The 11,304-nt window shown below is 54.8% G+C and overlaps 2 protein-coding genes across 2 annotated transcripts; one reads left to right on the top strand and one right to left on the bottom strand.

Annotated features, from left to right (window-relative positions):
- Positions 1-215: 215 nt before the first annotated feature.
- On the top strand, positions 216-1,979 carry LOC127594887 (dual specificity protein phosphatase CDC14A-like). Its single transcript, XM_052056641.1, is given in 5 exon segments — positions 216-238; positions 429-597; positions 757-939; positions 1,076-1,579; positions 1,611-1,979. Coding segments are annotated over 5 exon segments (1,248 nt in total).
- A 7,990-nt stretch (positions 1,980-9,969) lies between these two features.
- Positions 9,970-11,304, bottom strand: LOC127594886 (long-chain-fatty-acid--CoA ligase 5-like). The gene is given in 1 exon segment (XM_052056640.1): positions 9,970-11,304. A coding segment is annotated over 1 exon segment (1,335 nt).

Below are 11,304 nucleotides of genomic sequence, written 5' to 3'. Positions count from 1 at the left end.
AGTCCCTGTTCCTCCTGGCCTTCCTGGCCCTGCTACTAGTCCCCATTCTTCTCAACGAAGCCCGTTAGTTCGAGGTCATCAGGATCAAACAAAGCCCATCGCAGGCCCGCATCTTCGAGGGCAACGCAGTGCGCACCCTGAAGTTCGGCCTGCCTGAGTACGACCTCTCCCAGGAATTCATGGCGGAGGGACTGACCTAACCCAGCTTTAGGGTCATGTACAGGACCAGCAAGTACGAGTAAGGGCGTGACCAGCGGAGCGACGTATGCCTTGGCGGCGCTGGCCGACCGGCTGGCAAGATAAGGCCGGCTGGTTTTCTATCGCAAGCTGGCCTTCCCAGTGGCAGAAAGCTGGACTCTGCGGCTAGTCCTCAAGTCCAAATCCATCCGAGCTTTTATCCAGCTAATTCGCAAAATATCTGAGTCCAGGGAGGTGGTGATCATCCTCGACGATTTTCAGAGGGCCTCGGTCGGAAGCTGCTTGCTCTGCAGGGTGCTGGTTAGCCTGGCCAGGGAAAACCAGGTCAGTATCGTACTGGCCAGCGAACGGGGCATTGAGGAGTGGCACGAGGCAGAGCTGCTCAACGCCGGGTTCGAGGCACGACCGTGGCCAAGCCCTTCAGTGTAGGCCTGGCAGGGCTACCTGCAGTCAGCAGATATCCCGGCCTCCCTGGAATAGATAAAAGAGCTGGGGCGGAGGGTGAGGCTAAATTGGTTCTGGGTGAGTGAATTCGTGAACCGGGAGTCCTCCTTCCAGTTCGCGGATGAAGTCAGCCTGCAGAATGTACGCTCTCTGAAGGAGTACTTCAGGGATAGCAAGGCCGTGCTCGAGCTGCTGCGGGAACTCCGGAACGTAAGCTTCGGGGGGGTGGTGGAGCGTCTTGGGGCACGAGCCCTGCGGCTGAAGGATAGCGAGCTGCTGCGGTGGGAGGCAGGGAAGGTGAGCGCCTCAGGGCGGGGCTGACTTGTTGCATTAATAATATCCGACTAACTGGATGCAGGCCAGCAATAAATGCGCGGAAGTGATAAAAAGTGGATTGTTGACCAGACCGCTTCTATTGGCTGTCGGATTCCAGGCCCCCGAAAAGCCTTGCGTCCAGTTCTCCACTGATGACAGTTTGGTCTACTCACCTTATAGTGAGGATTTTGGTCCTTTGTCCCTGGCCTGCGTGTATAAGTACTGCAAGGAGGTTCAGACCATGCTGGCCAAGCGGGATCGAAAGCTGCCCGTCTACCACTTCACCAGCACCGACCCCGCCAAGCGGGCCAATTCGGCCTTCCTGGTTGCCTGCTTCCAGCTGCTCTGCCTGAAAATTTCTGGATCCGAGGCCACAAAAATCTTCGATAAAATTGAGCCCAAATTTGTGCCGTTTCGGGATGCGCTCAAGGGCCCCTGCGCCTACGAGTGCACGATCACGGACTGCGTGTTAGGACTTGAGTGGGCCATCCAACTAGGCTGGTTTTCCTTGGACCGGTTCAACCTCCGGGAATATTAGTTCTACGAACGGCTTGAGAACGGGGACCTGAACTGGATCATACCGGGCAAGTTGCTGGCCTTCTCCTCGCCCAGCGACAAACCGGTCGACCAGGACGGAGTGCCCTCCTTACCAGAACAAGCTCACCACTGTCAAGGACTACGTGCCCATCTTCAAGAAGATGGGGGTTAGTCTGGTTATCCGCCTTAACACCCAAACCTACAACGCCCAGAAGTTCGTGGAGGCAGGGATCCAGCACCTTGACCTGTACTTCCAGGACGGCACCTGCCCTTCCCGTGAGATTATCAAGCGGTTCCTTAAGGCTGTGGAGGATTGCCCGGGGGCAGTGGCAGTCCACTGCAAGGCAGGGCTGGGCCGCACTGGCACCCTGATCGGCTGCTACGCCATGAAGCACTACAAGTTTGACCCCGCAGCCTTCATCGGCTATATCCGAGTCTGCAGGCCTGGCTCGGTGCTCGGTCCGCAACAGTTCTTCTTGCATTAGGTCAAAGACTGGCTTTTCTCAATAAGCCCGGAGGAATCCAAGAAGGATGGGGTTGAAGAGATCAGCAAGAGGCTAAGGGCAGTCTCCCTGAAGAAAGAGGCCCCTACGAAGCGTAGAGTGGTGACCAGTGGACCGGCACATCCAGCTGTTCGGGGACAAGGGGCAAGGCGCGAAGCTAGTCAACAGCAAGATGCAGAGGCAGGGCAAACCCTGATGCCTGCTAACCACCGATTTCATTATTTGAATGGAGGAGCTGAAGTGCAAGCACTGCAAAGCCTGCTACTCTGAAGGCAGGCCCCCAAGGCTGCTCCCGATGTGTGGCCACAGCCTTTGTGAGGCTTGCCTCCGCGCGCTTATATGCCAGGTCGACGACGTCGCTGTGCTCATCTGCGAGGAGGACGGGATGCGCATGGAGGTCACTGAACCTGAAGAGCTCAGCCAGTTTCCTGTGAACCGAGGCCTGCTTGAACTCGCCAAGGACAGCGTGGCCTTCTCGCTTGAGGAGTCAAAAATCCTAAAGAACGACATCGACGATGACAGCGGCGACCTGATGAGCGCACTCCAGGGTTTCGACAAGAGCAAGAGCACCCAGCACTCGACCGACGACATCTGCCCCGTGCACAACGAGAAGATGAAGAACCTCTGTATCGACCACCACAAGAAGATCTGTTCGGACTGCGCGCTGTTCGGGGAGCACAAGGGCCACGACGTGATGAAGATTAAGGACGTGGTTCACGAGGTCAGCCTCAAGGCCGAGCAGGCGCTGATGGTGGCCAACGAGATCACGGTAGCGTATTCACCAGGAATGCCAGAGCAGAAAATTCGGGGCCAAGCTGTTCTCCGACATCTCGAAGATCTTCACTTCCAAGAAGGAAAAACTGACCAGCACTATCAAATCCAAGTTCTCGAAGGTCATCGACGCCCTTAGGAAGGAGTAAAAAAAGACATGCGAAAAGCTGGAGATTATGTTCAACATTAGCGAGGAACTGGCTAAGGAGCGTCTTAAGGTGGTCGATGAATCACAGAGAAGGCGCTCGCCTGGAAAACCCGCTCCATGGACATGGCTCATTCGGTCACCTAGACCCAGGACGTCGAGGAGCTGATCAAGTACATCGTTGAGGGTAGGGAGACCGACCTGCTCAAGCAGGGTGCACAGATCATCATGGAGTTAGAGCGATGCCACTAGGACATCCTCTCGACCGTAGAGAAGGACGCGTCCGAAACCCTGGTTGAGTTCAGAGAGGAGTTTGAGCCCATGGTCAGTGACTTTTGCCACATCCACAAGCAGGACAGCAAGCCGCCTCCTAAGCGCAAAGGCAAGGAGTTCAAGGCACTATAGCCCAAAAAGGAACTACTGCTGGAGCCCGGCAACAACTCCTCCCGATCCTTCAAGCCCGAGCAGCCCACCACCTACCCACCCCCCGAGTAAGACTTCCTGCTGCTGTCCGATCCAATTTAGAACAGAGACGAGATAAAGATGGACCTCAAGCTGAGGTAAGTTCCTGCCAGGGAAATAGAGGCCCATCAAGATATCTCCGAGGGAGAAGGACAATAGCTGTGAAGGTTCGTTTGTGGCCCCTGCCCGCAAGAAGAAGGCTCTTAAGGTGCCTGAAAAGTATGAGGGGGTGTTGGAAGATATACGGGCGGGGAGGTCGGAACTGGCGGACTTCACCAACGCAGAGCTGGGTGAGACCACGGTCTCAGGGCTGATCGACCTGCTGAAAGGCAACTCGAAAATAAGGACCCTCAAGCTGATCCGGAACAAGCTGACCGACTAGATAATGCCAAGCCTGATCGGTATGCTACAGTCAAGCAGCATCCAGTCCCTGAATCTGAGCCAGAACCAGATGACCGACAAGGTGCTGGACCTGCTTCAAGACTCGGGCCTCGAGGGCCGGGTGATCACTCTGAGTCTGAACAAGATCAACCTGCGGGTGGCGAAGGCCAAGATCGAGCGGCTTAAGAAGGCGGGCATCAACATCTCCTTGTGATTGCTATTTAAATTGGAATTTGGGGAGGGAAAATTAAAGAATTATGTAGGCCCAGAATTGTGAGGTCTGCTTCCAACTGCTTTTCAGGATTGCCGACTTTCCTTGCAAGCACCAGCTGTGCCGGCTTTGCTACGACTAGCTTCTCGAGTCTGAAAGGCCGCGCTGTCCGTTCTGCAGACGGGACGTTCCAGCAGGGCTGCAACCAGACCCTGCGCGCGAGACCGCCATCCAATAAAAGTACCCCAAGGAGTACAAAAAGCGAGTGGAGAGTTTGACCTACAATTCTCTGAGAATCATCATCGGCAACACCGCCGCACCACGCCCGGGCACTGACTATATGGACTGGAAGCTCTTTATAAGGGCCGCAGACCCGGCAGTGGACCTCAACAGGTTCATCAAGAAGGCAGTCGTCAAACTGCACCCCACCTTCCGCGACAACGTGATCGTGCTGGGGCCGAGCCTATAACTAAAAAGGTCAGGCTGGGGCGTGTTCAACATCTAGGTGCGGATCGAATGGTAGCCTTCTTTTAAAGAGGGGCATGACGAGTTCGACTACATGCTGAGCTTCCGGCCCTAGACCCAGCGGCCGTTCAAAGTCAAGCGGATCAAGTGAAATTGGAAAATCAGATCTTTTGGGGCCGGTAGTTGTAGGGGAAGAGGGCTTAGTAGTCCTCCCGCTCGTCGATCTCCTTCTTGATGAGCTGGATCTGTTCTACCAGTTCTTGAGCCTAGGCCATGCTGCAGAGCGGCTTGATTGTTTCGGTGGGGTTGGCGAGCGCCAGGTGGAATGAAAAAGAAGCGGGCAGCTTTTCGAGCAGGGCCTCTTTGCCGACCCGTCTGAGCTGCTGGATGAAATACAGCCGGGTGTCGTGCTCCTTCTTGCACTGGCTGCCCTGCTTTGACACCTTCGTAGAATCCGTGCTGCATGAGTCTTCACAACGCTGTTCCAAAATTTTTGGATGTAGGTCTACTTCAAAATCGCCGTGGGCGAAGGCGCATCTGAGCTGTCGGGGGCAGCCGCCCTGCGAGTAGGCTGGGTAGCCACTGGCCTGGCCAGTGGGCTGCCAGTGGGGGCAGGGCACCGGCTGGTAGAAATACAGCCGGGGGTCACGGCGGAAATCAAGCAGCGAGTGCGCGTAGACGCAGAGGGCAGTCTCATGCTTATTGTAGCGTTAGGGACACCACTACGTTTTTCGAGACAATTGGTCGTCTGGATGGATAAGCCGTATTCGCAGCTATGCGTCAGAATGTGCGAAGGCACAGAACTTGCCATACTCACAGGGCTTGCAGTCACAGTAGGTGGTCTTGTACCGGTCCGGGTGGAATAGCAGTTCGATCTGGTTGTGGCACTTCGGGCATTCCTCGTTCTCGCACCCTTAGGTCTAGCACATCTCGGGCAGGTAAAGGCATTTCTGAGGGTTCCTGCGCCGGTCTTTCGGACCGTGGTGGTTGAAGCAAGCAGGCCTGGAGTGCTGCGCCTTGTTCTCGCAGCGTCGGGTTTTGAACTCGTCCATACTGATTTCTTATTTTGCCACTTCCCCAATCACCTCGCCCTCGTGGACCCCCGGACACAGCAAGGGCAGGCGCTTGCAATTTTTTCGTTGGCACTTTCTGTGCTTGTAACGGTGAGGGTGAAAGCAGAGTTAATACTTGGTATGGCAACGGTCGCAAAGCGGGTTTTAGCAGTCAATTTCCTCGCAGAGCACGGGCTCGTAGAGGCAGCCCAGATCCTCTGCCAGGACGGGCCGCCGGAAATCCTCAATATGATGGTAAAAGAGACAGGCGTGGTGGTCATGAGGGAAGGGGAACCTGCACTTTTCAGTCTTAAAATAGAAAAGGATTTTGGAATGGTCCGTGCTCAGTTCGAGCCCGGTCATGAGTTTTATCGCTTCCATTATTAATTTTATGAAATAAACAGCCAATTGTAATGCGATTCTTAATTCATGCAGAAGTGGGTGGTGGCCGGGCTGGTCGGAGCTACTGCTCTTGGGTCGGTCTCGTATGCCAGGACCAAGGCCCACCGGCATGCTCTTTAGAGGCTGTACATCCGCAGGGCCGCATTGCCATTTCTGCAACACCCCTAGCCTGCAGGCTCACTGCTGCCCCGCAAATTGCGACTCGCCTGGATCTTCCTACCTTCACTGCTTCTGTGCTGGATGGCGTTCGTCCCAATCTTCAAACATATATGGATCCAGATGCTGCTGAGAGCGATCCAAAGGGCAGGGCCTCTCTGGATCAAGCTTGCGCAGTATCTCAGCCATCGTGCAGATATTATTGGTGAGGATGTAGCGGAGCAGTGTGCGGTTCTTAGAGAGCATTCTGCTCCTCACTCTTAATAGGAAACGCTGAGGGTGCTCGCTGAGGAGTTTGGGCAGCCTGCGGATGAAATGTTCGATAGATTCGAGAGGCAGCCGGTCGCTTCAGGCTCGATACGGAACGTCTATAGGGCAGTGCTGAAGGGACGAGAAGTGGCTGTCAAAGTGAAACACCCTGGGCTAGAAGAGCGGATGATGTCAGACCTAGCGATCCTTTTCGAAGCAGTTTCCATTCTGTCCAAGCTAAGCGATTTCTTCAACATCCCCGTGAATCAAGCCGAATTCGAGAAATTGCTCAGATCGCAGTTGTACTTCAACACTGAAAAGTAAAACATTGAGGCTTTTAGGACAGTGTTCCGCAACCCCTCGATCGATTTCCCAGAGGTTGATGGCCGCTCCACTGACAGCGTGCTTATTGAGGACTGGCTGACCGGCCAGCCTCTCTCCACCTACCAGACAGTCTCACCGCCCCTGAACAAGGCGATCGCCAAGCTGGGGGCCTGCTGCTTCTTCGAAATGCTCATCCAGCACAACTTCGTGCACTCCGACTGCCACGCCGGCAACATCATGGTGGACATCTAGCCACGGCAGAACTCTTTTCTGGGCGACTGGTGGGAGGGCATTTGCAGCTGGACCAAATTCGGGGTGCTAAGGGTCATGCTGTCTGGGAGGTGGTTGGGAGGGCTGGTTGAGACGGAGAGGCAGGATGTGATGGCCATCAAGGACGGGCTGCGTGAGATTGGACAACAGGTGCGCATTACTGTGCTGGACGCTGGGATGGTGATTCAGCTGAGTCCGCAGAAACATCACGCCTTTATACATTTCCTGAAGAGTCTGCTAGAAGACAGCCCTGAATCCTGCGCCCAGCATGTCCGGCGGATGTCCACTCCCCTTATCCCCCCTACCCAAGACCACGAGCAGGCCTATTTGAAAGCTCTAAAAGAACTTTTCGCGACGGTGCGTCCAAAGGACCTCAAGCAGATACAGGGCTGCGAGGTAGTCCGAGGAATGCTGAATCTAAGCCGGAAGTTCGGGATGACACTGGACGGAGACTACGCGGCCCTGCTGACAAACATGCTGGTGCTGGAGGGCTGGCCAAACACCTGGACCCCGAGATCAACATCCTCCGGTGTGCCCTGCCCTACCTGATCTACGCTCCCTGATTTCATCCTTGTATCAATGCTTCTTCCTGCGCCCCCTGCCCTGCTCGGACTCGGTTACTTTGCCGTCGTTGTTCTTGTCCAGCTGCCTCAAGGGCTCTTCCAGGTCCGCCATGCTCTTGCCGAGTGCCAGGGCTGACCCCATGTACTCTGAGTAGGTGGCTACGCGGTCTCCGTTTAGGTCGAACGTTGTCAGGAAAGCTGTGAGCTTCTCGTTAGTAGACAGCTTCTTGAAGGATTTTGTCTTGAAAATAGTGGTAGCATCAGGAAAGCACTTGGAAAAGTCCTTTTAAGACTCTTGACGTTGAGCTTTTCCGAGGCGGAGGAAATATCTTTCTTTTTTTTGCCGAGCAACTTCACAACTCCTTGGTGATCTTTTAAAACTCCTTATCCTCGCAGCCGCCCATCCCCTCCGCATCTTTGACCTCATCGGCTGTCAGCCTTCCATCGGCATTTTCATCGAATCCTGTGAGGATCGCTTTCGCAATGATCTCGTCAGCTGGTGATCACAGCACTCCTGCGGTCCATGAGGTGAGTGTACGAGACAAAGTAAAAGCCCGAGAAGAGAGCCAACAGAACAGCACTGCCAACAACTCCCATGCCAATAAAAAAGTGTATCTTTATCACTGGTCTCTAATTTAATGCCTACGACTGTCTTCCAGGAAGGTGATGTTGTTTATCTCCGGGGCATCGGCTACGGCACGCTCACCAGCTGCGGCCTCAGGAAGAAGATCGTTTGGGGTGACAAGGACCAGGACTCCCACGAGCTGCCAGAAGAGTCCAGCTAGCACCTCGAGTTCATGATGATCATGATGGGCGGCGCCAAATAGTAGTAGTAAGTCGAGGCCGAAGAAGAGCCGCTCGCCCCAGGAGTGATAAACCTAGTCAAGGTGAAACTAAAAAAAAGTGGGGCTATGGTCGAGGCTGCCGAAGAAATGCTGATGAAGACTATCGACCTGTACGTCAAAACCTTTTTCGGGAAAAGAAGCACCATCAAAGTCACGATGCCCATTTCTGAGACCGTGACCAAGGTGGTCAACACTGTGATCGCGAAGGCCAACTCCGAGAACGCCTGCGAGTTGTACAACGTCAGGCTGCTGTACCCCCACGGCTTCATGCAGGAGCTGGCTTTGAGGAACGCCCTGCGAGATGAAGAAGTTCCCCATCAGGCCAGACTGGTCATGCTGGCCCAACAGACTTTCTCCCTGGGCCCGCATCTCAAGACCGAAGGCATTATCCTCTCCAACAACAACCTCACTGCCGCTATTTCTGAGTTCAGCGAGAACCCCGAAAATGTGCTGGGCACGATCTGCCTTGAGACTGGCAGCCAGTACTGGGAGGTCAAGATTGACAGGTTTTCTGAGGAGGAGGGGTTCTATTTGGGAGTGGCCAGTCCCGAAATCGATCTCAAGACGCAGAGCTTCTTGACTCGGTACTGGGGCTACGTGCCCATGTGCGCCAAGAAGTTCGCCTTTGAGGAAGGGACCGGGCAGGACCTGTTCGTGGACTACGGGATGGTCTGCTACTCGGGGGACAGGGTAGGCGTTTTGGTGGAGTTCAAGCGCGGATAAGCCACGCTGTCGTTCTTCCGGAACGGAATGTACTTAGGCGAGGCGTTTTCGGGTCTGAAGGGACCACTTTCACCTGCCTTCTCAATGTTCATGGGCAACAAGCAGATGACAATTGACCCGCGCGCCATCACCCCCCAACACGGCATCATCGCCAGTCGCTGACAATCAATACACCAGTCTCTTCCTTATCTCTTCGAACTCTTGTTCCTTCTGCGCGCTCTAGAGCATCCTGGAATATTCTTCCTTCTGCTGCCGAGTGATTCGGTTGATATCGCGGATGAGCAGCACGAACCCCAGCACCCCGCAGTTCAGCACTCCCAGGCCCACCAGCAGCAAGATCCGCCGCCTGCCCAGGTTCTTCAGGCGCTTTAGATAGTCCTGGTATAGCCTGCGATCCTGCCGCACCTATTCGTTCAAGATGTTCAGCTGGTCCTTCGCCAGTGTTTTGTAACTGTCAGGCTAGTGCAAGGCAGCGGGCTTGTTCTGCTCGGCAACGAAGTGCCCCCGAGCTCGCTCCTCCGCCGTGGCTGCTCGAAACATCGGGGTTTCGGCCATCCTGATCTCCTCGAACCGGGTGGTAATCGGCTGCGCCATCATCCTAGAATATTCCTGCTGGATGTCGGCCAGCGTATAGCCTTTGAATTAATAGACATCCTCGGTATGGACGGGCCTTTGCTCTGGCTCCTTTTATTAGGTGGAATAACGGTTGTGCTTTTCGGTGTTCAGGTTGTGTTACAGGTCGTATGATCTGCGGCTGGCTGGCTGGTGGAGGGTCTGGTAGGCCTGCTGGATCTCTGCGAACCTGGTCTTGTTCTTGCCCTTGTAAACGTCGGGGTGATATATTTTAGCCAGCCGGAGGTAGTTGAGCTTGATTTCACGCTGGCTTGCGTTCGGCTTTAACTCCAGCACCTGGTAATACGCTATGTTCCGAAGCCTCTTCACAAAAATCATTATCAAATGATCATTCCTTCCGCGTACATCCCTGCCAGTTCCTTCTCGAAGACCTTCTTCGCTAGATGCCGCTGCATCTTCATCGTGGTGGTCAGAATTCCTCTCAGCATGAACGGCTCCTTGGTAATCACCAGGTTCTTTGCCAGCTCGTAGCCATTGAGTCCGACCTTTCGGGCGTGTGCGTTCAGCTCAGACAGGACTTTCCGCCGGACTTCCAAGTCATCACCCGGGCTGTCAGCCATACCCACTGCCTTTCCCAGAGCTTCAATCCGATTAGCATCCATGACACAGACCGCCACGCAGTAGCTCTGCAAAGATTCACCATGCACAAAAACTTCAGCCGCGATGCCGTGCTGCACATAGACATTTTCCACACGCTCTGGCGCAACGTATTCACCCTGCTGTAGCTTGAAGATATTCTTTTTGCGGTCGATCAGCTTCAGCGACCCGTTCGGCATGATCATGCCGATGTCCCCCGTGTGGAGCCAACCCTCTTCGTCCAGGACCTCTTTCGTGCGTTCAGGCTATTTGAAGTAGCCTCGGATGACAGCCCCTCTGATGCACACCTCGCCTCGGGGACGGGGCTGGCCTGACTCGTCCTTGTCAGTAGTCAGATAGTCAAGGTCAGGCACATCCTCCAGCCGGAACTCACTGCACATAGTGATTCCTCCAACATGACCAGCAGTGAAGTCTTACTTCGTGGTTAAGAAGGAGGCAGCGTAGGACTAGGTCTGGCCGTACCCCTCGATGATCGGGCAGCACAGAGTCGCCTTCAAGAATTCAAGGACCTCCGCGGAGATGGGTGCGCTGCCGGTGATGATAAAGCGGACTCGTCCGCCGATGGAAGCCTTTGTCTTGTTAAACACCTTTTCGTCCAGTTAGGCGTGGGCATACTGAGCGGTCGATTGGATGAAGGCGATCTTGGCGTCTAGCGCGGCCTTCGCAGGGGCGTCGGGCGTGGGCAGGAGTGTCTTCTGCAGCCCGTCGTATAGCCGATTCATGAGCCTGGGGACACTGATCCAGAAGGTCGGCTTCACGAGCCTGAGATCGTCCATCAGGGCTAGCGTATCACCTCGATAAAACACGGTTTGAGCCCCCTGGCTGAGCACGTAGAGAATGATCAGTCTTTCGAAGCAGTGCGGGAGGGGCAAATACGAAAGATGCACGTCTTCGCAAGTGATGTTTACGGAGGGGTAACTGGCACACACGGTCAGGTTGTGAAGCATCCCGTCGTGGTCCATTCTGGCTGCCTTGGGCAGCCCGGTTGTTCCGCTCGTGAAGCAGAGGGTGTAAGTGGTGTCCACTGTTGTCTTCGCCAACTCGACTTTCTTTCCCAT

Source organism: Hippocampus zosterae, unplaced genomic scaffold, assembly GCF_025434085.1.
Source record: "Hippocampus zosterae strain Florida unplaced genomic scaffold, ASM2543408v3 HiC_scaffold_298, whole genome shotgun sequence".
Taxonomy (NCBI): domain Eukaryota; kingdom Metazoa; phylum Chordata; class Actinopteri; order Syngnathiformes; family Syngnathidae; genus Hippocampus; species Hippocampus zosterae.
The sequence above is the reverse complement of the archived record's forward strand: the minus strand, read 5'-3'. Positions and strand labels throughout refer to the sequence as shown.